Source organism: Cololabis saira, chromosome 16 (genome assembly GCF_033807715.1).
Source record: "Cololabis saira isolate AMF1-May2022 chromosome 16, fColSai1.1, whole genome shotgun sequence".
Classification (NCBI taxonomy): Eukaryota; Metazoa; Chordata; class Actinopteri; order Beloniformes; family Belonidae; genus Cololabis; species Cololabis saira.
The window spans coordinates 5,110,119-5,134,843 of record NC_084602.1 but is presented as its reverse complement, the minus strand read 5'-3'; the positions used below and the strand labels follow the sequence as shown (position 1 = coordinate 5,134,843).

At 41.9% G+C, this 24,725-nt stretch overlaps 1 protein-coding gene across 1 annotated transcript in view; it reads left to right on the top strand.

The window, feature by feature from the left end:
* The first annotated feature begins 1,371 nt into the window (after positions 1-1,371).
* exoc3l4 (exocyst complex component 3-like 4) overlaps positions 1,372-24,725 on the top strand; it is a 40,625-nt gene continuing 17,271 nt past the window's right edge. The window contains exons 1-9 of the mRNA XM_061744000.1: positions 1,372-1,537; positions 3,344-3,604; positions 6,909-7,019; positions 12,240-12,488; positions 16,002-16,620; positions 18,085-18,202; positions 20,858-20,983; positions 22,315-22,415; positions 24,250-24,348. Coding sequence (XP_061599984.1) covers positions 3,361-3,604; positions 6,909-7,019; positions 12,240-12,488; positions 16,002-16,620; positions 18,085-18,202; positions 20,858-20,983; positions 22,315-22,415; positions 24,250-24,348 — 1,667 coding nt within the window. The 5' untranslated portion in view covers positions 1,372-1,537; positions 3,344-3,360. The remainder of the gene's footprint in view (positions 1,538-3,343; positions 3,605-6,908; positions 7,020-12,239; positions 12,489-16,001; positions 16,621-18,084; positions 18,203-20,857; positions 20,984-22,314; positions 22,416-24,249; positions 24,349-24,725) is intronic.

The following is a 24,725-nucleotide window of genomic DNA, read 5'->3' as shown; positions in this document are numbered from 1 at the left end:
AGGACCACCTCATGTTTTTATGACCGGACTGATTAGCTGAGTTCTTCTTTAGGTGAGGACGGTGAAGAGGAACGGATGTTTAAGATTGATGGATTGTAGCACCCTATAATGTAATAATGTCCTATAATGTAATAATTTCCTGAAAATGTAATAACACCTGAAAATGTAATAAAACTAACTCTTAACTCATTTGAAAATGTAATAAAGTCCAATAATGTAATAACTTCACCAATAATGTAATAAAATATCCTGACTGATATTGTAATAACATTTTTACTGATACCTTATTACATTATTGGGAATTTATTACATTTTTAGGTGGGTCTTTTTTTTTTCAAAACTGATAAAGTAATACTTGACAGATAATGTAATATGTTCATTTTCAGTCCATAGTTCTACATTTTGTGTTTTAAGAATCTAAGAATGTTATATACGCTGGATTTGAAACACCAGAATGACTATTGGGTTAAATTGCAGACTTTGAGTACTATGTAATAAATTCCCAATAAATGTAATAAGGTATTACATTGTCGGTAAAAATGTTATTACAATATCAGTCAGGGTATTTTATTACATTATGAAGTTTATATATATATATATACATAATATATATTATGAAGTTATTACATTATTGGGTTTTATTACATTTTCGATTGAGTTAAGTGCAAATTTTATTACATTTTCAGGTGTTACTACATTTTCAGGAAATGATTACATTATAGGAAATTATTACATTATAGGGTGCTACATGGCTCCCCTCCTGTTTTTCTCTGGGTTTTGGTTGTCCTAGATCTTTTCTGGGTTGGCATGTCAGATTAGAGATACAACTGAATATATATGGCTGAAAGTGTGACATGTTTAATTTTCTTTCCCTGCAGTCGGCCTCCCAGATAAGATTCAACAGATAAGGGTCAACATCGGCTCCTATATTGTACAAAACACTTCCCTTTTTCAATATAAATATGACTGGATTGATGACCACAGTGTGCATTTCTCTCCTAACTCTGTGGTTTGAGAAAAGTTTACCTCCGCCTGGAAAATAATGTGAATGATATATAATGAAGAATGGACATAATGATAAACTTAGAGGTAAATGTTTACTTTAGATATGTGACTTGGTTTCTTTTATTACTGAAAAACCACTGCTCCAATTCGGCTTCAATGGCTTTTATTTAACGGCACATTTCCGATTAATTACCAGCAGGTTTACATGAAAGGTAAAGCCGTGTGGACTAAACACACACCTGTCATTAGCAAACAGATTGTATCTGACCTCAGGTGTCCCGACACTCCCTGCTCGGTGTGTTTTAAATCATTAACCCACATTCCTCTTTTTCCTGATCATATCCTCTTGCCTTCTGCAGTTCCCTCTTGAACTTTTTTTTTACCTTGCTTTGGCCTCAGACTATGTTTCCTTTAAACCCAAACCGGTTAGACGACAGTTGACAGAGAAAGTGAAAGAGTCGGCACACGGCCGCATATAAAAGCCCCGAGCGATAGCATGCTGTTGTTGTTCCACCTGAGCTATCGTTTACAGGTAAGGCAGCCTTTTCTCTTTTCTTTCTGTCCTATCATTTACTTTGGAGGAACTTTATATCTGACTTTTAAATTAGACAGTTAAAGGAGAATGGAGGCTTTTTTAGTGATATAATATGTTTGTTGCCGTCAGTCTGAGTCAGTGTTGCTCTGAAGTGTCACGTTTGTTTGATCAGTGCAAGTTAAGGCAAGTTTATTTATAAAGCACAATTCAACACAAGGTAATTCAAAGTGCTTTACATCAACATTAAAAGCAGCAAGACACAATTAAACAGTAAATAACAAATAAAATGAAATAAAATGATAATAGGTAAAATAATAAAAAGCACAAGTTGTTAAAAAGTAAAGGCAATAGAGAACAGCAGGTAGTATAACCAGGAGGTGACATGAGTGACCTCTATCCCTCCTTACTGCACGGGGCTGAAGTGTAGGACTGGACAAACTCCTTTACTCAGTAACTGCTTTGTGGAAAAGGAAAGGAAAGTGTCCGGTGAAAGCATTATGTTTATAAAAACACATGTCGATCTTGAGTCTAAAGTTCAGAGATACCTGAATCTCTATGGCAGGAGTTGGCAGCCCCAGTGCTGGAGCACCCGTGCCCTGCAGGTTTCAGACCAGTGTTTCCCAACCCTGGTCCTCAGGGTCCCTGCACTGCATGTTTTAGATCAGGGCTGGGCATTCCTGGTCCCCGGGGGCCGGTGTCCTGCATGTTTTAGTTGTTTCCCTGCTTTAACACACCTGATTCTAATTAATCATCACCATTGGCTTGTCATCAAGGTCTGCACAATTCTGTTAATTACATCTGTTAATGTATCATGGTGCAATGAAGCAGGGAATCAGAATTAGAATCAGAATCAGAAATAAGTTTATTGCCAAGTCGTTTAACACACACAAGGAATTTGTTGTCATGATTGGTGCAATACAAAGGAACAAATAATATTATAATATTATTAAAAGAGAAACATACACTCTAATAACCTAACGATCTTATCTGAAGTTTATCATTTCTAAGCATTTATATCCTTTTGGCATACAGGACTGTCTCAGAAAATTAGAATATTGTGATTTTCTTAAGATTACAGTTTAAGAAAACTCAAATATCCTATCTCAAAAAATTAGAATATTCTGGGAATCTTAATCTTAAACTGTAAACCATAATCAGCAATATTAAAATAATAAAAGGCTTGCAATATTTCAGTTGATTTGTAATGAATCCAGAATGTATGACATTTTTTTTTTTTTTAAATTGCATTACAGAAAATAAAGAACTTTAACACAATATTCAAATTTTCTGAGACAGTCCTGTATATATAAAGCCCCATCAAATACTTATTGTTACGTTATTTACCTTAGAGATGATTTTGTGGACAAATGATCTCGGCTCTTATCGGCATGAGAGCAGGAGAATCAGAAATGTGCTTACAAGAGAAAAATAGATACACAAGATGAAACAGAGGAACAAATAAATCAGGAGTTTGAAAAGTGAGCAGGAACAGAGGAAAAGTGAAGATTTGTATTTCAGTTCAGATTTGAATTGCTGCCTGGACTGATTGGGATTACCAGCTTGTTACTAGAGCTGCAGACGCTAAGTGTCATGTTGTCTGTAAACAGAACGTCTCGGCATGTCCCTGACTGCTGACGCCACTCACAGGGACCATAAACACAAAACGCTTAACCGCGGTCTCACATCAGCTCACCGACCAGTGGAGCACAGAGCTGTCCCACCTGTCCTCCTTACATTTGAACATTTCATTATCTTTGTTTTCCTTTGTTTTTGTGATAATCATAGTTTGAATTTGTTCGATAGATTGAACGCCTAAAACAATGGACAAATCCAGTGAAAACCCAGACGGGGACAGCGTGTCCCTGCGGAGCAACGAGAACACGCCGACCAATTCCACGGAGAAGCAGCCGAAGCGCGGGATGCTGAAGACGTTCAGATCCAGCTTCCAACGGGCCGCAGAGAGGAGCCCTCTGTTGGCCCGGAGATCGGACCCCAAGGTCACGCCCAGAGCAGAGGCGGGAAGCAGCAGTCCGTGGTCTGGCCCAGCGCCGCCTCCATCGCCCAGTGAGTATCCTCAAACTCAACTTAACTCAAACTCAAAAGTACTTTATTTTTCCGTTAGGAACTTTGTTGCGGGAGGACAAAAGTGGATGATGAAAACTGAAACTGGATGATGCTCTCTTTGTCCGGAGTGGGAGTGACCTGTATCTGATTCTGATGGTAGTAGAGTGTAGTTGCCATGCAATGTGTGTGTTGTGTCTATTGCGATCTGTGTGCCTTTTTTCTTGTGAGTATTGTAGATGTTGATGAGTGGTTCCTGTTCCTGACATATGATTTTATTGCTGAGTTTGAATATTTAATTAAGACTGTTCCGGTGGATGATGCTGAGTGAACCAAACCAGGCTGTTATGTTGAATGTGAGGATGGATCAATGAAACATTTATAGAAAGCAGAAAGCAGAAAGTGATCCCCTCCAATCAGGGCTCTTTATTTGTCCGTCCTCAGCCGCCTCACCACATGATTCTCACTTTGATTGGGCAGCACATTAAGGATGCTTTCAGACCTGTGGCCCGTTTGTTTTGTTCCGATTCAGGGGCTAAATCGATACAGTTGTTTCCTTTTTCATTTGTGGCGTTTGTGTTAACAAGGCAGCCGCCAGTAGCGGTTCAAAGCTGTTAACAAATGCCATGAACAAACTGTTCTCTCATTGGTCAGAAATGAACGCGGAAGGAGTTTCCTCTTCCTTCTTCCGTACCCCGGGAAAAACAACAACCAACTGTGTCATTCAACTGTGGTTGAACCACAGTTATGAGTGAGTTGTGTCGGTTGCTGTGTGGATTATGTTGTCACTGCAAACAAACCGCTCCAGGTCTGGAATGGAAGCGAGCTGACTCCACCTCTCCTAGGTGATCTGGGCTTGCTTGTTTTGTCTCGCATCCGAGCGCGATTGCTGTGTTCACATGTACCAAACCAACCGATCTTAAGGGGGGAAACGCTCCCTGTTTCGGAACAACTGCTCCAAACTGGACAGTTGTGAAAGCACCCTAAATCAGATATCACCCCAAAGTTCCCACAAGCCTTCTCTTTACAAGTGTGCAGGTCCTGTATAAAACATACCCGTGTCACTTTTCTACAGATAAAAACGTATTTAAAATAGGTCAAATTGTAGTTTCGTCTGTAACCTTGATTACTCTTTCATAATTCATGTAGCTCAATGTTTGGTTCAGAGACAGAGAGAGTCACCTCGGGTAAACTGTGGGCTAGTTGTCCGTTGGGTTCCTCTGAAACCCCAATCAGAAGGAGTTTATCCATCCGGTAACGTTATCACAGCAGCTCAAACCTGTGACATGTGAGAGTCACTCAGTCTGGTTACATGCACACCTAAATCAAGCTATTAGCAACAATCTAGTGGAGGATTAAACTGGAGGTTCAGAGAAATCCAAGTATACATGCATGAGAAGACAATCGATTATTGAGTGAGGTGCATTCGACTCTGCGATGCTCGGTAGCTCTTGCGGTGTTGCCACTTCCTGAAGGGGTGTCCCGGGGCCGTCACTAGCTTGGCTAAGCGTGGGTTGGTATACATGCCGGAATAACTCGGATTAGGACCTCATTATCTGGCACTAAAAGCTCCATCTCAAGAGCTTCAGTTTGGTTCGACTACAGCCCGGCTAAGGTGTATACACAACTTGATATCGGTCGGATTAAGGCAACAATTCAACGTTCTGTTCATGTAAACGTACTGACTGAGAATACTGCTGCAAAATGTTCCAGGTTGCTTATTCAAACATCCATTAGCCCTCAAGTCTTTCCCTGACCCTGCACCCCAACCTGGGACTTGCTGATTGGGCCGGAGCTTCGGGAGCTGTGTGCTGGCCTGCGGTCCCTACCCCTGGTCATCCCGTTGCTGCTTCCACCTGCCTGCTGGGCTGTTGCCGTCCCTGACCCACCAGTCTGGCCCTCGGCAGGAGGGTCCCCCCTTATGAGCCTGGTCCTGCTCAAGGTTTCTTCCCTCCTAAAGGGGAGTTTTTCCTTGCCACTGTTTGGCTTAAGGTTTTTCTCCCACTAGGGGAGTTTTTACCTGCCATTGTTTATGTAATAACTGCTCGGGGGTCATGTTCTGGGTATGGGTCTCTGGAAAGCGTCTAGAGACAACTCTGTTGTATTAGACGCTATATAAATAAAATTGAATTGAATTGAAATTGAATAGATTAATGAGAACCTTTCCCTGGACGGGCAGTACATAACTAGAATAAAATGAAACAGAAAAAGTACTGCTTTTGCAGTTCCTTTTGCACTTTGATGTCCCTTTTTAGACCTGGTATTACCATCCGTCCTCCATGATCCAAAACCAAGCCGATCATGTCTGTTCACACCGGGCAACAACAGGCGTTTCGATGCTCCTTGTGATCCGATCTCACTCTCTTGCCCTTGCTGCTTGCAAAGGTCAAATATGTTGTCGTTTTCATTATCCTTTTTTTTGGAATCCACCTTTCAACTACTGAGGTCACAAGTATGAATGGAAAAAGAAAAAAAATGCAGTTATCTGTTGATCTTGATATGGGATGTCAAGCGAAGTTGTGTTTGCTTTCACTTCCCTGTGTGGTTTATTCTGAAAATGCCACTTCCTCCCCAGTTTCTACCTGCGGGCTCTGACTCTATGCACGCGGGGTTAAGTTTGGTTAATCACCCCGAGTATCCCTGCCTACATAACGCTGACCAGCGGGCGTGTCCCTCAGATTCATGTTAGGAAGGGGAAGAATAGGGCTCTCCGGCTAATTCTGTCATAGTCAGGGGAAGTCACATGTTCTCAGTATTGCTAGATCGTCTCTTGATAATCTAAGAACACACTTTTTACCAATTCATCAAAACAGCACGACACATGACACTATGATAACCAGGGCAGTTACATGGACCACAAAGATCTTTATCGTACTAATATGACTGATCCCAGATCTTTGGACTGAACACTTGTAATTAATCTTACACAATTAAACTGCTTTTATTACTAATAATCTATTTTAGTCGTGCACTTGTGTCACTTCTTTCCTGTTGGCTGAAACGAGGAGAGACTCTGCTGATGTCTTTCCCTTTTGACGCCATGTCAGCTCTGCTGAAGCAGCGCCTTCTGTTTTTCAGCAAAAGTTAATCTGTACATTCTTCACTGGGTCTGGAAGGTGACCAGAAGGACGAAGTCTGCTGCAGCCAGTCCCGCATGCACGCATGCACGCATGTAAACGGAGTCCTGGGGACGCGGTGCCCGCTTTCAGCTGGAAGCCCCGGCGCCTGTTCTGTCCTTCTCCACCCAAAGAAATGCTTCCTCAGAAAGTTGTGCTGGTTTATTCTCGTCTCTGTGTTTTCCTCATAGGTCTGAGTGCCGGCTCGCCGGCCACCTCTCCTCTGGGCCTACTTCCAAGAACAGAGGAAGACCAAGTCGACGGTGCAGGCAAAGGCAAAGGCTTGGCTCGCTCCAAGACAGGTACCATCATTGATGTTCATAGGACCAGTACTCGAGTTGTAAAAAACAAATCAGGGGGGATGGTGGATTTTATGACATGGGGACAGATAATTTGTGCTGATTACAAATAATATGATATATTACAAATAATAGCAGTGACCAAAACACCTGCAGAAATACTGCAGGAATGACATAGCAGCAGTTAAATGCAGCCTTCTGTAAGCTTTAAATATCCACTGGGCTTACATCAAATACATCAAAACACAACAATAAAAAACACTTTTCTGAACTTATCAATATGACTCTGTCCTTCACAGGATAAGTAAAATGGATCACTGCAAAAACTCACAATCTTAACAAGAATATTTGTCTTATTTCTAGTTAAAATGTCTCATTTTAGTAAAAAAATCTCATTACACTTAAAACAAGACTCATCACTGGAAAAAACAACAATTTTCACCTGTTTCAAGTAGATTTTCACTTGAAATAAGTAGAAAAATCTGCCAGTGGAACAAGATTGTTTTGCTAGTAATGAGAAGATAAATCTTGTCCCACTGGCAGATTTTCCTACTTATTTCAAGTGAAAATTTACTTGAAACAGGTGAAAATTGTCAAATAAGTTATTTTTCTGGTGTTATTTTTCTGGTGATGACTCTAAATGTTGAAATAGCAGTAAAACCACATTCATTGATGAAATGACATAAGGGATGGAAAGGAGGGATGACAGTTTTACAGGGGGGATGATTTGGACCGTTTTTATTTCAGGGGGGGATGCCATCCCCCTCATCCCCCCTCATCCCCCTCAACTCCAGTACTGTAGAGGACACATGTTGAATATTTACTGGTTCATTTTGGTCCCAGTTCTCTTCCTCCATTAGTGTATTGTATTGTATTGTATTGAATTTAGTTGTTATAGAGGGACAATGTACATTAACGAACATTTTAAAAATGTAAATGCACCGAATTGTAGCCAAAAGGCTAATTTCCATTGGCAGTCCCCCTGCCAGAAGGAACACAAGGCGTAGTAATAAAAGCTACAAATTACAGTAAAAACCAATACATGTCATAGGTACAATATTTAGAAAGCAACAGTACACATAACCCCTCACCTCCCACACACACACACACACACACACACACACACACACACACACACACACACACACACACACACACACCTATATACTTCCCCCAACCAAACAAGACCAGTATTCATATCAACAAACAATACATTTCACACCAACAACAAGCATATAGAGCAGGGGTCGGCAACCCAAAATGTTGAAAGAGCCATATTGGACCAAAAACACAAAAAACAAATATGTCTGGACCCGCAAAAAATTTAAAGTCTTGTATAAGCCTTAGAATGAAGACAGCACATGCTGCATGTAGCTATATTAGTTATAACTGGGGGAAGATTTTTTTTTTCATTATGCACTTCGAGAAAAAAGTCGAAATGTCAAGAAAAATGTCCAAATGTCGAGAAAACATTCGAAATGTTGAGAAAACATTCACAATGTTGAGAAAACATTCGAAATGACAAGAAAAAAGTTGAAATGTTGAGAAAAATAGTCGAAATGTCGGGGAAATAGTCAAAATTTCGTGAAAAAAGTCGAAATGTTGAGAAAAAAGTCAAAATTTCGAGAAAAATTTCAAAATGTCGAGATTAAAAAGGAAAGGAAAAAGGAAGAAAAAAAAGAGAAAAAAGGAAAAAAAGAAGAAAAAAAGAGGAAGAAAAGAGAAAAAAAGAAGAAAAAAAAGGAAGATAAAGGTCAAACATTTTTGAAAAAGCTCCAGGAGCCACTAGGGCGGCGCTAAAGAGCCACATGTGGCTCTAGAGCCGCGGTTTGCCGACCCCTGATATAGACCATGAATCAGGGACTAGTGTCGACAAATTTGGCTGTCGATTAGCCATTTCTTTAGATTTTTCTTAAATGAGTTGTATGAGATGGACTCTCTTATGTTTTGAGGGATTGTATTCCACTCATTAGCCGTCCTGTAGGTAAAAACTGATGGACCAAATACAGTTTTCCTGAACGGGATCTCACAATCCCCTCTAGCAGCCGCTCTGGTGACACTTGTTGCAGGTGATCTAAATGTTATAAGGCTACAGAGTGGCGGCGGAGCTAAGCTGTGACGGATTTTGTATATGAGACAGCACTCTTTAAACTGTTTTGATTTAGTGTGAGCAGTATGAAGAGAGGTGGAATCTGCTCAGAGGAATATTTGAGCGACACGAATCTCAAATCACAAACTTTCAGCATGTTGCATTTGTACCGCCAGAGATCCTGTGGCGTGGGAAGCGGCCGATGACGTTGTTCACACGTGTAATTCCTGGCCTTGCTGTCCCCAGCCCTCTACCCACAGCCCCTTGCTTGTGTGATTGCTTATTCATCTCTGTTATACATTTATTTTTATTAATTGTCTGCTGTTTTAACTTCCCGTGTTACCATCAGGACTCGTTGCTCCTATGAACGAACACCTTTAGCGTGTCTGGATTATATCACAACGTCAGGAAACGAAATGGTTACTTGTGATATCTTTTCATGTCTCTCACATTTTAAACATCAGGACAGATCTTCAAAATCCCCTCTTTTAGGCTGCTGAGAGCTAAGATGAAACCTCTATTTACATTTCTTAACTATTGTGTGCACTAATTAACCGTATTAACTGTAAATAGAGTAAATACAGCCTCCACGGAAGAGCATTTGGGTTCACGCGGTTCCCTTGTAAGCCTGGGCTCAGTGGTGAGGTCTGAGGGAGACGAGCTGGAGGTAACTGCAGACGTGGGTAGAGGAGCCAAAAATTGTACTCAAATAAAAGTACTGCTACTTCAGAATAATATGACTCAAGTAGAAGTAAAAAGTAGTCATCCAAATAATTACTTGAGTAAAAGTAAAAAAGTACTTGGTGAAAAAACTACTCAAGTACTGAGTAACTGTTGAGTAACGTCTGATTTATTTTTTTAACACAACCATTCCAACAGACAAAAGTACAAAATAATCATCTTCAGGCAAATTAAATCAATAAAATACATTTAAATTAATAAAAAATAAAAAATAGCTTAAATTAAAATAATCTTAAAGTAAATTCAAGTACTTTAATAAATAATGAAATAAATAAAATAATAACAGAATAAAAAAATAAATTAAGCACAAGTAACACAAAATGTCAAGCCTTTGTACTTTTCTTTTTTAACCAGGCAGAACTAGAACAAACATGAACTCATAGAAACTCTGTGTGTGTTTGAGTCTGTGTAAATGTGACAAAACATGCAAAAACAAACATTTTTCCCAAAGAATCACCCAGTGATGTCATGAGATTGACGCGTACGCGGATAAAAGGGATAAAAGAAAAGTAACAGCTCAACGTAGCCTAATGTAGCGGAGTAAGAGGAACAGTTTCTTCTTCACAAATCTACTCAAGTAAAAGTAAAAAGTATAGTAATTCAAAACTACTCCTAAAAGTAAATGTAATGGAGTAAATGTAACACGTTACTACCCAGCTCTGAGTAACGGCCACGCAGACGGAGGTACAGTAGGCAGAAATGCTCCAGTCCACTGGGGTCTGTAGCACCTGTCGTACCAGTGTTGCAGGTGCACTCATATAAGGCAGCACAAAAAAAGGAAAGGGCTCTCTTTCAATTTCAAATATCTGCCTCGAGTTCAAGGAAACTGAAACTGTAATATCCAATGCCAAAGAATGTTTGCTCCGCTTATAAGAGGAGCTGTTGCTGTTTCCCGTAAATGAGATTGGCAAAAAAACTGCATGTGTTTTCATGGCACATGTCAGTGTTCAAACTAGCTCCCCAGCTGCAGTGGACATCGTGGTGGACGCCACTAAGCAAAGATGGAAGAGGACAGAGCCGGCCCAAGGCATAAGCGAACTAAGCGGCTGCTTAGGGCCCTGTGACCACTAGGGGGCCCCCAAGAGTTAAAAAAATTAAATAAAAAATACAATTATTTTTTTATGTGTGAGTGATGATTCATACATTATCAAAGGTACAGTATGTTTATAAATGATCTATTTGATTATTTTGTTTCTTTTAGTAGGCCTACACTGTGGATCAGGGGTCACCAATCCTGGTCCTCGAGGGCCGGTGTCCCTGCAGGTTTTAGATGTTTCCCTGCTTCATTGCACCATGATACAAGTGGCTGTGTCATCAACAGAACTATCCAGACTTTGATGACAAGCTGGTAACGAGGATTAATTAGAATCAGGTGTGTTAAAGCAGAGAAACATCTAAAACATTCAGGACACCGGCCCTCGAGGACCAGGATTGGTGACCCCTGCTGTAGATGACACTCAGTATCACACTTAGTACTATATCACTTTAAATATTAAGTGTAAATCAACCCCAGCCCGCTCTTGTAGCTGAATTTGCTCCATTTCAGATTAAAAACCATAGATGGTAAAAACCTGCCAGGCTGACGATAGGATGATGGAAACAACACTGCTGCAACTGTGACCTTTGACCTTTTATCTGTTGCTTCTCTGTGTGGCCAGTAGGGGCAGTTGCTGACTTTGATAAATATGAATTGAAAGATTTTTCTGCAAGTTTGTTAATCTGTTGTTGCTTCCATGGTCTAAATCACTGTGGATTACAATCTAACTACAACAAAAAGTTCTTACATCTAGTTTTACAAGTGTATTTGTAATGACAGGGAAGAACATGAAATAAGTTTATAGTGGGTGTGTGAATGATCAATAATCAGTTTTATTGGCAGTAATAGAGGGCCCCAAAATCTAATTTTGCTTAGGGCCCCAGGAGGCTTGGGCCGGCCCTGCACTGGACAATCTCGCTTAAACGAGCACTCTGATGATAAATTGACTATTCACAGCATAAATAAACCGAAATGAACCATTCATAACAATCACAAGTGTATCTGGTGATGACTGTTGTCTCACATCACCAAACAGGAGAGTAAATGACCTGTTGTTCCACAACAGGTCATTTACATTTCAGTAACACTGGTGGGTATTACATAAGTGCAGAGTTCCCTCTGACAAAGAGGTCAATGTCATCAATCTTATCTGATATTATGCAATCATGAAGTGTGGATCAGATGTTCTCTGTCATGGCTGTGTTGATGCTGGCGGTCTGAAAACAACCCAGAACATGTTCACCGCTGAGTTCACAGCAAAGGAAGCTGCTGGCAGCTGCAGGAGAACAACCACCTGAACTCTTGTGTGAAGCACATTATTCCTGCTTTGATTAAAGTGTGGGTTTTCCATTTCTAGACCCTAATATGTCCAAGCTGGGTGAATCCTTGATGAAAAAAGGAGCGTCCCTACGCCGAAGCTTGAGGTTCCCCTCTAAGAAGGACAGCAATCGAGCCAGGAGGCAGGAGCCTGTTCAAGCCGTCTCCCAAAACTCAGTGGAGAAGGTGGAGGAGACGAAGGAGGAAGAGGAGGAGGAGGAGGAGGAGGAACAGGAGGAGATAGAGGAGTTGTACGCGTTGCCAGAACTACCCGACACACCCCTATCAGGTACGGACCAACCCATGAAAGATTATCCCTTTTTATTCCAACCTCTGGAGCACTCGTGGGTTTTCCGGGTCTCAAGTGGTGCTGTGATGGGCTGTGTTTCTGGAAAGCAACAAAAGTATTACGAAAATCCTAACGCTGCTGAATCCAATCTCAGACAATTATTATGGACATGCCAAGTAGTGGTATAGGACCATATTGCAATTGTCCAAAACGGCCCAAAGGGCAATGTTGCTAGTATTTTGCTAGAAAGCGAAAGTTGCAAAAATCCCACTGCGCAGCAGCGGGTGTATAGGATGACCCCGCTCTGATATGGAAAAAAAAAAGTTTCCCTTTTCTTCCGCTTATTATTATTATTCCGCACGCTTTTTCATCCGTTGATGTGGCCCGAACCGCAACGCGCACCCACGCATGGCATACATCGTTGGATGCGTCTCCATCGTGTCTCGCTGAGCATTACTTTTCTCAGTCAAAAGTGTTACCGTGGCAACGCTAGCGGCTAGCAAGCAAAAAAGGGCAAAAATTTCGTACCTTTTACTCTGCCATACTTTATCGTAGAGACATCATTCAAACGTTCAAACACTCGGCCAGATTGGCACTAAAGGACCGTACAGTCACGTCATTATGCCAATTATTACAGTTTTTGCGATATTTAATTTTCAATTTAAAAAAGATTTCCATTTTACTTTGGACGCTTGTTGCTAGGCAACAGGTTATTGTAGAGACATCGTACAAATGTTCCCGACTCCCGGCACGCTGTGGACTTCAACATATTCATTCAATCTCATGAAGCTGTGATTTAAGGAAATTTTATGTCAAAATCCAGGCCAAAATTAATTCAGATGGGGCTTTTTACCATGGTGAAAAAAAACCCTATTTGTTAACGTATCCTGAACCGGAACGTGCACCTACACATAGCATACATCAACACATGTGGATCCATCGTGTCTCGAAGGGCAATACTTTTCTCAGTCAAAAGCTAGATGCCAAGAAGCGGAAAAAAAGGAAAGAAAATCGGACGCTTATTGGTAGGCCGAACTTTATCATAGAGACATCATTCAAATGTTCCATCATTCAAAAGATCTTTCAACCTCATTATGCCAATTATTAGAGTTTTTAGGATATTAAACTTTCAGTTAAAAAAAATCCATTTAAATTTGGACACTTGTTGCTAAGCAACAGGTTATCGTAGGGATATGATTCAAATGTTTCAAAAACTCGCCTCGCTATGGACTACAACATATTCAAATTTCACTGAAGCTGTGATTTACATGAATTTTAAGTCAAAATGCCTGCCAAATGGCCCCATCCCCAAAGGTTTATGAACAACCTTTAACTGTTTATTAACAACCCTAAACCGCACCCCCTGCGAGGAGCACAGGAATGAATGCAATACAACCATAAACACCTCAAACTGACATAGAACCACCCCGAACACAAACACTACAGTCCCAAACCAAAGCAGTAAGAGGGGACGAATGGGCAGTAGGGCATGCCCATATCAAAATTTCCTGAAATTTTCTAGTTACTACTATTACTCTGTTTCTCCCACGGAAACCGTGAAAGGGTGCACGGTGTGCACGGTTAATACGAGTTAACTAAACACGAGGACTCAGGAAGAAGCTTAAAATGATATCTGCTTAACTACTACATGTTTGTTTGAATAACACTCCTCCTACGGAAACTGTTGGCAATCCCCTGAATTCTCACAGCTCCCACCTTTCTCATCAGTGTTTCATCACGTTGTTTTTTTACTTTCCTTTTGGCACTCTGCTCTGTTGGGTTTTTTGTTTGAACGCAAAGCTGCAGGCAAGAATTCAAAACAGAAACCTTATCCCCCTGACGCTCTCCAACTCTGACGCCGTCTGCACATGCAAGCTCTGTGTTTGTGCAACAAAAGCAGCCACGGATAACACTTCTGTTCCTGCTGTAAATTCAAAAGTTCACCGGTCAACAAAACGTTCATTGTGAAGGAGTCCCAGTTTTAAGTAACAAAAAATGTCCTAAACTTATATGTTAGGATTAAAGATCCTGCGCTGTAACAAATTGCAGTCAAAAAATCTGACAGTAATGTACTGTTTCTAATTTAAACATTACTAGACCGTGACATTGTTTTCTCTGTCACTGTGGCATTGTGCATGATTGTTTAATGTTAAAAATAGTTTGTAATGCACACTTGTGTAAGAAACTGTAACAAAAGAACATGTGTGTTTTTTTTAATACATTAATGTAATTTTCAGTTGGTGCTGCCCTTTTGAAATTAGCGTGGGGTTACATCGTTTTCTCTTCCATGCCTTTGTTGTTCTTTTGTTTCAACCAGACAGTTCAGTGTATGTTGACTATTGCAGTAAAAGTGATGATCAAGGGGACTTTAAAGACAGTTCTTACTTCATAGGAATTACTATCATTGCTGTTAATATTATAATCTACTGCTCAAAAGGAATAGTACCAGGATTAAGCTAAAATTCCACAGTCAATGTGAAAATGGAACAATATCCTGGCATTTAATATGTACAGTCATTTAACTGGAACCCAGCAACAGACTTGTTTTGAGGAAAGGTGTTCATAAAGGTGATGAAGTGGACAAAAACAAACCCTGTTGCCAGTAGTTTACTGCTTTTTCTAGTGTGCTCTTCTCTGAACTTCAGTGAACATATGAATGCTAACACAGGAGCATGGAATAGAAGGATTGAATCATAATCTATATTTTTTAATTCAATGATGTTTTATATTTAATTTAAATTGAATTTTTTTAATCTTTTTTTTTAAAAACTGACATATTTTAGCAAAATGTCTGTGATATGTTTTGACAAAGTACAACTGAGATAAAGGACAAAAGCCCCGCCAACCATGTCTCTACAGCTCTGTTCATAGCAGCTCGTTTTACGTTGCAAAGTTTTTTTTTACTTAAATCGGTCCTTTTTTCAGTTCAAACCCCTACGGTGGCCGAGACCCGCCATTGCTGAAAATAAAATAAATGCTGCAAACAGAAACAAACGCCGCTGCAAATATAAAGAAACCCCGCTGCAAAAAACAACGCAAATAAAAAAGCCACAACGGAAGTGAATTACCGGGGACTATTTTTGCCGATGCACTCGTGTTGCACATTAAAAATGACACGTAGCGACGTTGAACACTAACCTTTTCACTTATTTTCTCGTTCGTTGTTCTTCTTATTCCTCTCTCTTCTTATTTCTTCCTTTTCACTTACGTCCTCTTCGTCTACTTCTTCTCCTCTCACATAAAAACACCGGCGCATCAGCAAAAATAGTCCCTGGTAATTCACTTCCGTTGTGGCTTTTTTATTTGCGTCGTTTTTTTTTTATTTGCAGCGGCGTTTGTTTTTATTTGCAGCGTTTCTTTTATTTGCAAAGCGTTTCTTTAATTTGCAGCGGCGTTTGTTTCTGTTTGCAGCATTACTTTTATTTTCAGCAATGGCGGGTCTCGGCCACCGTACAAACCAGTGTGACAGCTTTCTCCTCAGTGCTTTCCTCAGTGTGCTCTGTTTGTCTCCAGTAATGCAGATCAACAACCTGATAGAAATGGAGGTCCTAGAGGAGGCTCACCTGAACCTGCTCGCCATGCGGCGGGAGTTTAAGCAGGAGCGGGAGCAGTTTCTCCAGGACTCGCCGGTGGAGCTGGCCAAGAAGGAAAAAGACCTCAACCTTCTCTACGGAGTGCTTAGGAAGAAGATCAACACCATAGTCCGTGACTCCAACTCTCTTCCTGCCAGAAACAAGGGCCTGCTGGTCCCGGTGGCCCGCATCATCCAGGAGGAGGAGCAGCGGGCCGGGGAGCCCGGGGGGCTGCAGGACAGCTGGATAGAGGCCTGGAGGGAGGCCGTGGGGGAAGGGGTTCAGGTCAAGGTGACCAGTGTTCACCTGGAGCAGAAGGAGCACAACCCCTCCTGGTTGGCCGTACATCTGGGGCTGCTGGGTAAAGCCATTGTGGAGGATTTGGAAAACGTGAAGAGGGAGTTGCGATGGTCATATCCTCGCAGCTTTAAAGTTTTCAGCACCTATGTGAAGAGCTACCACAGAGTTGTTGGGCAGCACGTGAAGAAACTGGAGCGGCAGGCGTTGGAACGAAAAGATCTGTATGCTCTGTTGGACTGGATCCTCAACCGATATAAGAGGTCAGTAAGATATAAGAGGTCAGTAAGATATAAGAGGTCAGTAAGGAGGGGGGTTTGTTCACCACCATTCAGCCAGGAAGTTATTTGGGAAGATGCTCTGTGCGCTTCAGGTCGGCTGCTGGTTTCCTGCTTTGATGATTTGTTGAGCGGTCCGAAGGATCCTTTGCCTCCTGTCATGTGACAAGACTGAAGCTACTTTCACATAGAGCCGGCTTTCCCATTCATTGTGTATGTGCTGCCTCCGCGCAAAGGTGCAGGGTCTGCCGCCGAGGTCGGCGGCGCGCATCAGGGCGCACGCCGCTGAGTTTGCGCGTCGGCAAGGGCGCAAGACGGCGCAAAACGGCTTTCACCTAGAACGCGGTTTGCGCCGCGCACACAGCCGGGGTGGGCGCAGACTCGGCGCAGAGCAGGACGCGCCTGTGCGCATCGCGTACATATTTGTTGCCGGCCGAGTCATTGCACGGTGCTGGCGCGCATGGCTAATTTGCATACATACAGGTGCAGGACTTGTGTTAAACCAATAAAAGTTTTGAATTGTGAATACTTGATATGGCGATCTCTTAAACATATTTAATTGACCATTAGTGACAATCAAATTATCATATATTATATAGCCTAATTTTTTTTTTTTTTTGACAACATTGAGACCCCCCCTAAATTTGGCTTTTGAGTCCTTCAGGGGGGCTCAAGGGTTAATCGGGGGGATCCGACCCCCCCGAACCCCCTCGTATTTCGCACTCTGGGTGTGCTGTAGGTCTGTAAAACAGTTTGGGTAGGTGACAAGTGCAAAGTAACGTCAAGGTAATTGCAGGATGCACGTTCATCTGCTAGATGTGACTGTCAGGATTGTCTCCAGCATATAGGGACCACCTAAAACGAATCTCAACCTCCGTCATGCATTTATGGCGGGTGCAGAGATGTTTGAAAGGCAGCTGAAGCTACATGCTGGACTGCAGCAGGAGATGAGGAAGGCATGTAAAAGGAAACAGCACTGCTGACGTTTTCTTAAATCAGGCCACGCCAAACCAATAACTGAGCTTTCAAAAGCTCTTGGGAGACCAAAAATAAACAGCTGATCTGATAAAAAAGAAGCCTAACTTTCCCCTGAGGGCAAACTGGAGATGTTTAAATCAGGCCATGCCTACATTTCACACAGATGATGTATAAGGAGTATCACAGTTTAGTACGCTGAAGCAGATTCTTTTCATAAATCAAAGAAATATGGTAAATAAAGTCATTTGTTGTGTGTATTTGTGTGCAGATATTCATGTCTGCATTTTCATGAAGCCTAACATCTTTCAATACATTAATTCATGGGTCTTCAACCCTGGTCCTTGAGGACCTCTGTCCTGAATGTTTTGTGCTGCAGGGACATCTGTCCCTGAGTGTGTTAGTTTGACACCCCTCCTATAATTCCTAGTGCCTGCACCTTAATGTGAATGGTGTGTTGTTTTACCCCCACAGTGAGAGGATCATGGGAACTCTGTCCCTGCAGACAGATATGGCAGATGAAAGCACTGATCTGCAGCTTGACAGCGGCTTCCTGGAGCAGCTGAGACAGAAATACACCTGCAGAATCAAGGTGAGTGCGAGTCAGTGTTTCTACAAGGGTCCACGGCTTCATCGTCAGGTTTATTTCAATATTTAAGTTGCCTCATGAGTTGATACGTGTCCCTGCGATGGAGTGGTGATTCGCCTACACCAGAGCTCCTCAAGGGCTGTCCTCGTTGGCCACCGTCCTGCATGTTTTAAAGGAGCTTGAGGCAGGATTGAGGCAGGATTTATGAAAAAAATTTGTATACGTTTTAAGTTTTCTAGTAATAATGTCAGATGAAGCGTTCCAAACCAAAAAGAATGATTCCTCTATCGTATCTTTCCGTTGCCTTGAACAGGCTGTGTGCTGCAAAATGTGCTGCAATTCGGTCCCAAATTTCCCGCGCTGTCCTGCGGATGTGACGTCACATGACGCTGCATGCACGTTCTCCCCGTTCTCCTGTGCCGGCTTTGCTGTTGGCTGCAGTACCCCCAACGGCCGTCGTGGTGAAGGGTGGCGCTAGAGAGTCTCATTTCTTAAAAGGAGCCTCATGCTCCTTTAAGTCAGTGTTTCCCAACCCTGGTCCTCGAGTACCACTGTCCTGTATATTATGTTTCCCTGCTTCAACAAACCCCGATAAACACGGCTGTGTGACCATTGATTAGAATCAGGTGTGTTAAAGCAGGGAAACATCTAAAACATGCAGGACACCAGCCCCCGAGGACCAGGATTGCCCAACCCTGCGGGCCCATCCACTAACCCAGTGTTTAAACTTTAAACTTTAAACTTTATTTATTTGTATAGCACCAACTCATGCAGTGTAAGTGCAACTCATGGTGCTTTACATACAAAAATAAAATAACAATCAAAAGTACAATTTAAAACATCCCATACGACCCCACCCCCCACACATACACACACCCTCACTCACATTCATACACATGTGCATACACTCGCACGCCCACACACACACACACACAGTAAGTGGACTGGTGACATGGCTTAGCACTAACGATCCAGGTGAGGAAAACACTACCTATGGGTGGCCCAACCCTTTTCCCAACCCTGGTCCCTGGTCCTCGAGCCCCCCCTATCCTGCATGTTTTTGATGTTTCCCTGCACCAACACACTTGATTCTAATTAATGGTCCTAATTAGCGTGTCATCAAGGTCTGCAAAACTCTGTTGGTGACACAGGTCACCAACAGAGACCCGCGATACAGCACACCGCGATACTTGTATCGCGGTGTGCTGTATCGCGGTGTGCTGAAGCAGGGTAGCATCTAAACATGCAGGACAGGGGGGGCCCGAGGACCAGGGTTGGGAAACACTGCACTAACCGAGTGACAAATGAGAATTTACGCCTTTCTGATCATGTTGTACGGGTGCGGAGCAGAGTTGTAATCCCAGAGGAGCGACGCTTCACTCAAGGGACGCTGGAGTGATTCCCGGGAGCGAACCAGTCCAGGGACGAGCAGCGATTGTAGTTAAAACTCACTCACAAATGAAACATCAAGACTTTGACGTGTTTCATGGGCCCTACAGCTGAGGTGGGAGACTCTGTCCATATGACATCAATCAGTCATATACAGCACAATTCTGGCCTTTATGGAAGAGTGGCAAGAAGACAGCCATTTCTTAAAGATATCCATACAAAGTGTTGTTTAAAGTTTGCCACAAGCCACCTGGGAGACACAGCAAACATGTGGAAGAAGCTGCTCTTGTCAGATCAGACCAAAATCAAACTTTTTGGCAACAATGCAAGACGTTATGTTTGGCGTAAAAGCAACACAGCTCATCACCCTGAACACACCATCCCCACTGTCAAACATGGTGGTGGCAGCATCATGGTTCGGGCCTGCTTTTCTTCAGCAGGGACAGGGAAGATGGTTAAAATTGATGGGGAGATGGATGGAGCCAAATACAGGACCATTCTGGAAGAAAACCTGATGGAGGCTGCAAAAGACCTGAGACTGGGATGGAGATTTGTCTTCCAACAAGACAATGATCCAAAACATAAAACAAAATCTACAAAGGAATGGTTCACAAAAAAACATATCCAGGTGTTAGAATGGCCAAGTCAAAGTCCAGACCTGAATCTAATGGAGAATTTATGGAAAGAACTGAAAACTGCTGTTCACAAACGCTCTGCATCCAACCTCACTGAGCTCCAGCTGTTTTGCAAGGAGGAATGGGCAAAAATGTCAGTCTCTCGATGTGCAAAACTGATAGAGACAAACCCCAAGTGACTTACAGCTGTAATCGCAGCAAAAGGTGGCGCTACAAAGTATTAACTTAAGTGGGGTGAATAATTTTGCACACCCAAAGTTTGAAATATCCAATACATTTCGTTCCACTTCATGATTGTGTCCCACTTGTTGTTGATTCTTCACAAAAAATTACAGTTTTATATCTTTATGTTTGAAGCCTGAAATGTAGCAAAAGGTCACAAAGTTCAAGGGGGGCAAATACTTTCGCAAGGCACTGTATATGTATTTTTGTATGTGTATTTTATGTTTGTATGCATATGTATGGTTGTAAAGATTTTTTGTAAAGTTTAATTGTAAAAACATCGTACAACATCAGAAGAATGCAGTAAATATGAATCAACACACCAACACATCTTTACTTGAATTGAAATATAACTAATTACTAATGCCGAGTCCAGACATTTCACTGATGCCGCGTTTGTCTCTGTCTCCAGGAGGACATGAAGGCCACACTGGGCAGAATCATTGAACTTGAAAATGAGACTGTTTGGATGGCCGACAAGCTTCCAGAGAAAGACGATGACTCCTACTCCTCTCCGTTTCCCATGGACATCTGGACGGTGTGGAACGCATTTGTTACACGTTTACACTTAATATTTTATTTGCCTGTTTTCCATTGATCCAAACTGAGACTGAGTAAAGCAGTGTTTCCCAACCCTGGTCCTCGGGACACGCCGACCTGCACGTTAGATCTTCCCCTGCATCACCATACATGACTCTAATTAATGGTCCTTATTATTTTTGCGGTTACAATTGAATTGAATCAGTGCACGTAAAAATCCACCAGGTAATCTGATACATCAGAGCTCCCCAATCCAGGTCCTCCAGGGCGACTGCACTGCCTGTTTCTATGATGTTTCTATGCTTCAGCACACCTGACTGACAGATCGCTGTCAGCTCATCATCACGCTCTGCACAAGTCTGTTCATAACTTAGCCATTTGAATCAGCTGTGTTAGAGACACATACTGTCTCAGAAAATTAGAATATTGTGATAAAGTTCTTTATTTTCTTTAATGCAATTAAAAAAAACAAAAATGTCATACATTCTGGATTCATTACAAATCAACTGAAATATTGCAAGCCTTTTATTATTTTAATATTGCTGATTATGGCTTAGAGTTTAAGATTAAGATTCCCAGAATATTCTAATTCTTTGAGATAGGATATTTGAGTTTTCTTGTAAGCCATGATCTACGGAGCCCCTCTGGTGACATTTGACAAAAATAAAATAATGCGTGGCCACGCATTAATAACTCGTGGTCACGCATTGATTATCTCGTGGCCATGAGTTATTTTATTTTTTTCAAATGTCACCGGAGGGGCTCCGTAATGATCAGCAATATTAAAATAATAAAAGGCTTGCAATATTTCAGTTGATTTGTACTGAATCCAGAATGTATGACATTTTTGTTTTTTTAATTGCGTTACAGAAAATCACAATATTCTAATTTTCTGAGACAGTCCTGTACAACAGGAACGTGGAAGGCAGTGATCCTGCAGTGATCCTGCAGGGATCCTGCAGGGATCCTGCAGGGACCTGAGCCGGGGGATGCTGCAGTATAGGAAGACGAGCATGTGATGGCAGCAGAGAGCTGTGTGCTGATTTTCAGTCTATGGCAGGGGTCTCTGACTCCAGTCCTCAAGGGCCGCTGTCCTGCATGTTTTATGTTCCCCTGCTTCAGCACACCGTGATACACAGGACTGTGTCATTAACACACTTGTCCAGACCTGGATGAGAAACTGATGACAACCATTAATTAGAATCAGGTGTGATGATGCAGGGAGACATCTCATCCTGCAGGACAGGGGCCCTGGAGGACCGGAGGACACCCCTGGTCTATGGTTGTACAGAACACAGTCGGGAACTTTCTCTGTTTCTCTGCCAACAGAATGTGAAAGGAAATGTCCAGCATGCTAAAAGCCTTGGTGCTGAACTGGAGCAGAACGTGATCTCATCCTGCCTGGAGGAGCTGAAACACTTCCCCAAGAGGTTTGTTATGCAGTCTCATTTACCAGCACAACTGTACTTTAGATACATTTCTTATTGCTATAAATAAGGGGTCACCAATCCTGGTCCTCGCGCCTCCCCTGTCCTGCATGTTTAGATGTTTCCCTGCTTCAGCACACCGTGATAAAAATGACTGTGTCATTAACAGAGTTGTGCAGACCTGGATGACAAGCTAGTGAAGACCATTACCAGTAATTAGAATCAGGTGTGATGATGCAGGGGATCTAGACTCTAGTCCTCGAGGGCCCAAGTCAGGGGTGATACAAGGAGCTTGGTCATCAACAGAAATATCCAGACCTTGATAACAAGCTAATGAGGACTGTTAATTAGAATCAGGTGTGCTGAGGCCAGGAAACATCCAAAACATGCAGGACAGTACAGGACTGTCTCAGAAAATTAGAATATTGTGATAAAGTCCTTTATTTTCTGTAATGCAAAAATGTCATACATTCTGGATTCATTACAAATCAACTGAAATATTGCAAGCCTTTTATTATTTTAATATTGCTGATCATGGTTTACAGTTTAAGAAAACTCAAATATCATATTTCAAAAAATTAGAATATTCTGGGAATCTTAATCTTAAACTGTAAGCCATGATCAGCAATATTAAAATAATAAAAGGCTTGCAATATTTCAGTTGATTTGTAATGAATCCAGAATGTATGACATTTTTGTTTTTTTTAATTGCATTACAGAAAATAAAGAACTTTATCACAATATTCAAATTTTCTGAGAGAGTCCTGTAGATCTTGAGGTCCAGGGTTGGTGAGCCCTGGTATAAATCAATAAAAAAGGTCATCCAAGGCTGTTTAGAGAACAACGCCCATTTATCTTTGAATAAAACACAAAGCTGTGGGGAACAAATAAGCCATTATCTCCCATTTAGTAAGTTTTATAAGACCTCTTCTGTTCTTCTTAATTTGACTCAGTGCTGTGTTCAAGTAGTTGCGCAGACAGATGCTCTCAATCAACTTGCTGTTTGCTCACATTTGTTCCAGCTTTAGATCTTTGTCTCCGTTCCAGTTAGAAATCACGCAGCACAACCGGCTGCAACGGCATCAAATGTGCTTTACGTGAACTCAGTATTAACTAACTAGTTTATTAGAGCGCTTTTAACATCTTCTAGGTCAGGATGCTTAGCAAGTCCCTGGACGACGTCCCTTAGGCTTAGGGTCAGTGGTCTCAAACATCATCAGTCGCGAGAGGGACGTCTTCAGAGATCAGACCCAAAATCAGTAACTGGCAAAGTTTCACCAAAGTTTTGGCACTCAAAGTGATGCAAAGACGAACAGGAGGATGGTAGAATAAGTGACACAGAGCAGTAATTCTCAGTAAGAAACACACAGTTGGGATATTTTATTTTAATTGTTTGGCTCCCTGACTTAGCAGTGAGGAGTGTTTCCCTCCTACAGCTTATATGTGATGAAACTCCTTCTGCAAGACGTTAAGCTGGAATGTCAGCGGGAGAGGAAAACAAATGATGATGAAAAACACTCCGTTGCGCTGAAAAGTGAATAAAGTAGACAACAAGTCGTGAGTTAATGATTGCGTTTACATGTTTCCTGGCAGCTGTCAGCAGTTGTGATAAGCTCAGTGAGGATTGAGCTGGCCTTTAGTGACCTCGTGACTATGATTGGTGACATTGCGTAACTCCCTCTTGTTTGCTGTCTGCTTGTTGCTGCACGTTCTGGTCCTGACATGCGTGCAGCAGTCGCAGGTCAAAGTGTTTCTTGAGGATTAGAAGTGGGCAGCGAAAGCTCGCCATTCCTCTGTCGTTCTCTTTCCATGATGAGGTTTGTTATTTCCTCTGCAGGTTTGAGAGCGAGTTCAGGCGTCACTGCTTTGCTGCTCAGCCGCACGCTCATTGGACGGAGTATCAGATAACATACATCAACAGCTTCACTGCTTTACAGTAAGTCACATGATTTCCTGTGCATACCCATGATCAGGGGCGGAGCTTCAGGGAGGGCTGGGGGGGGCGGTACTCCCCCGGCCCAGGGCCCAATGGGCCCAATGGCCCCGCCCCTGAGGCAGCAGGCCCCGCCCCTGATTTTTTTTTTGAGGGACCACTTGGTTCATATTAGGTATAAATAAAGCATTGCATAATATGTTGTGCTGAGATTTTCACACTCACAGTTAACATTAATATTAATATTAATAATAATAATAATAATAATAATAATAATAATAATAATAATAATAATAATAAACTTTATTTCTATAGCACCTTTCATACAGGAATTGCAGCTCAAAGTGCTTCATAGTAGGAACATAGACATGTTACAGTTT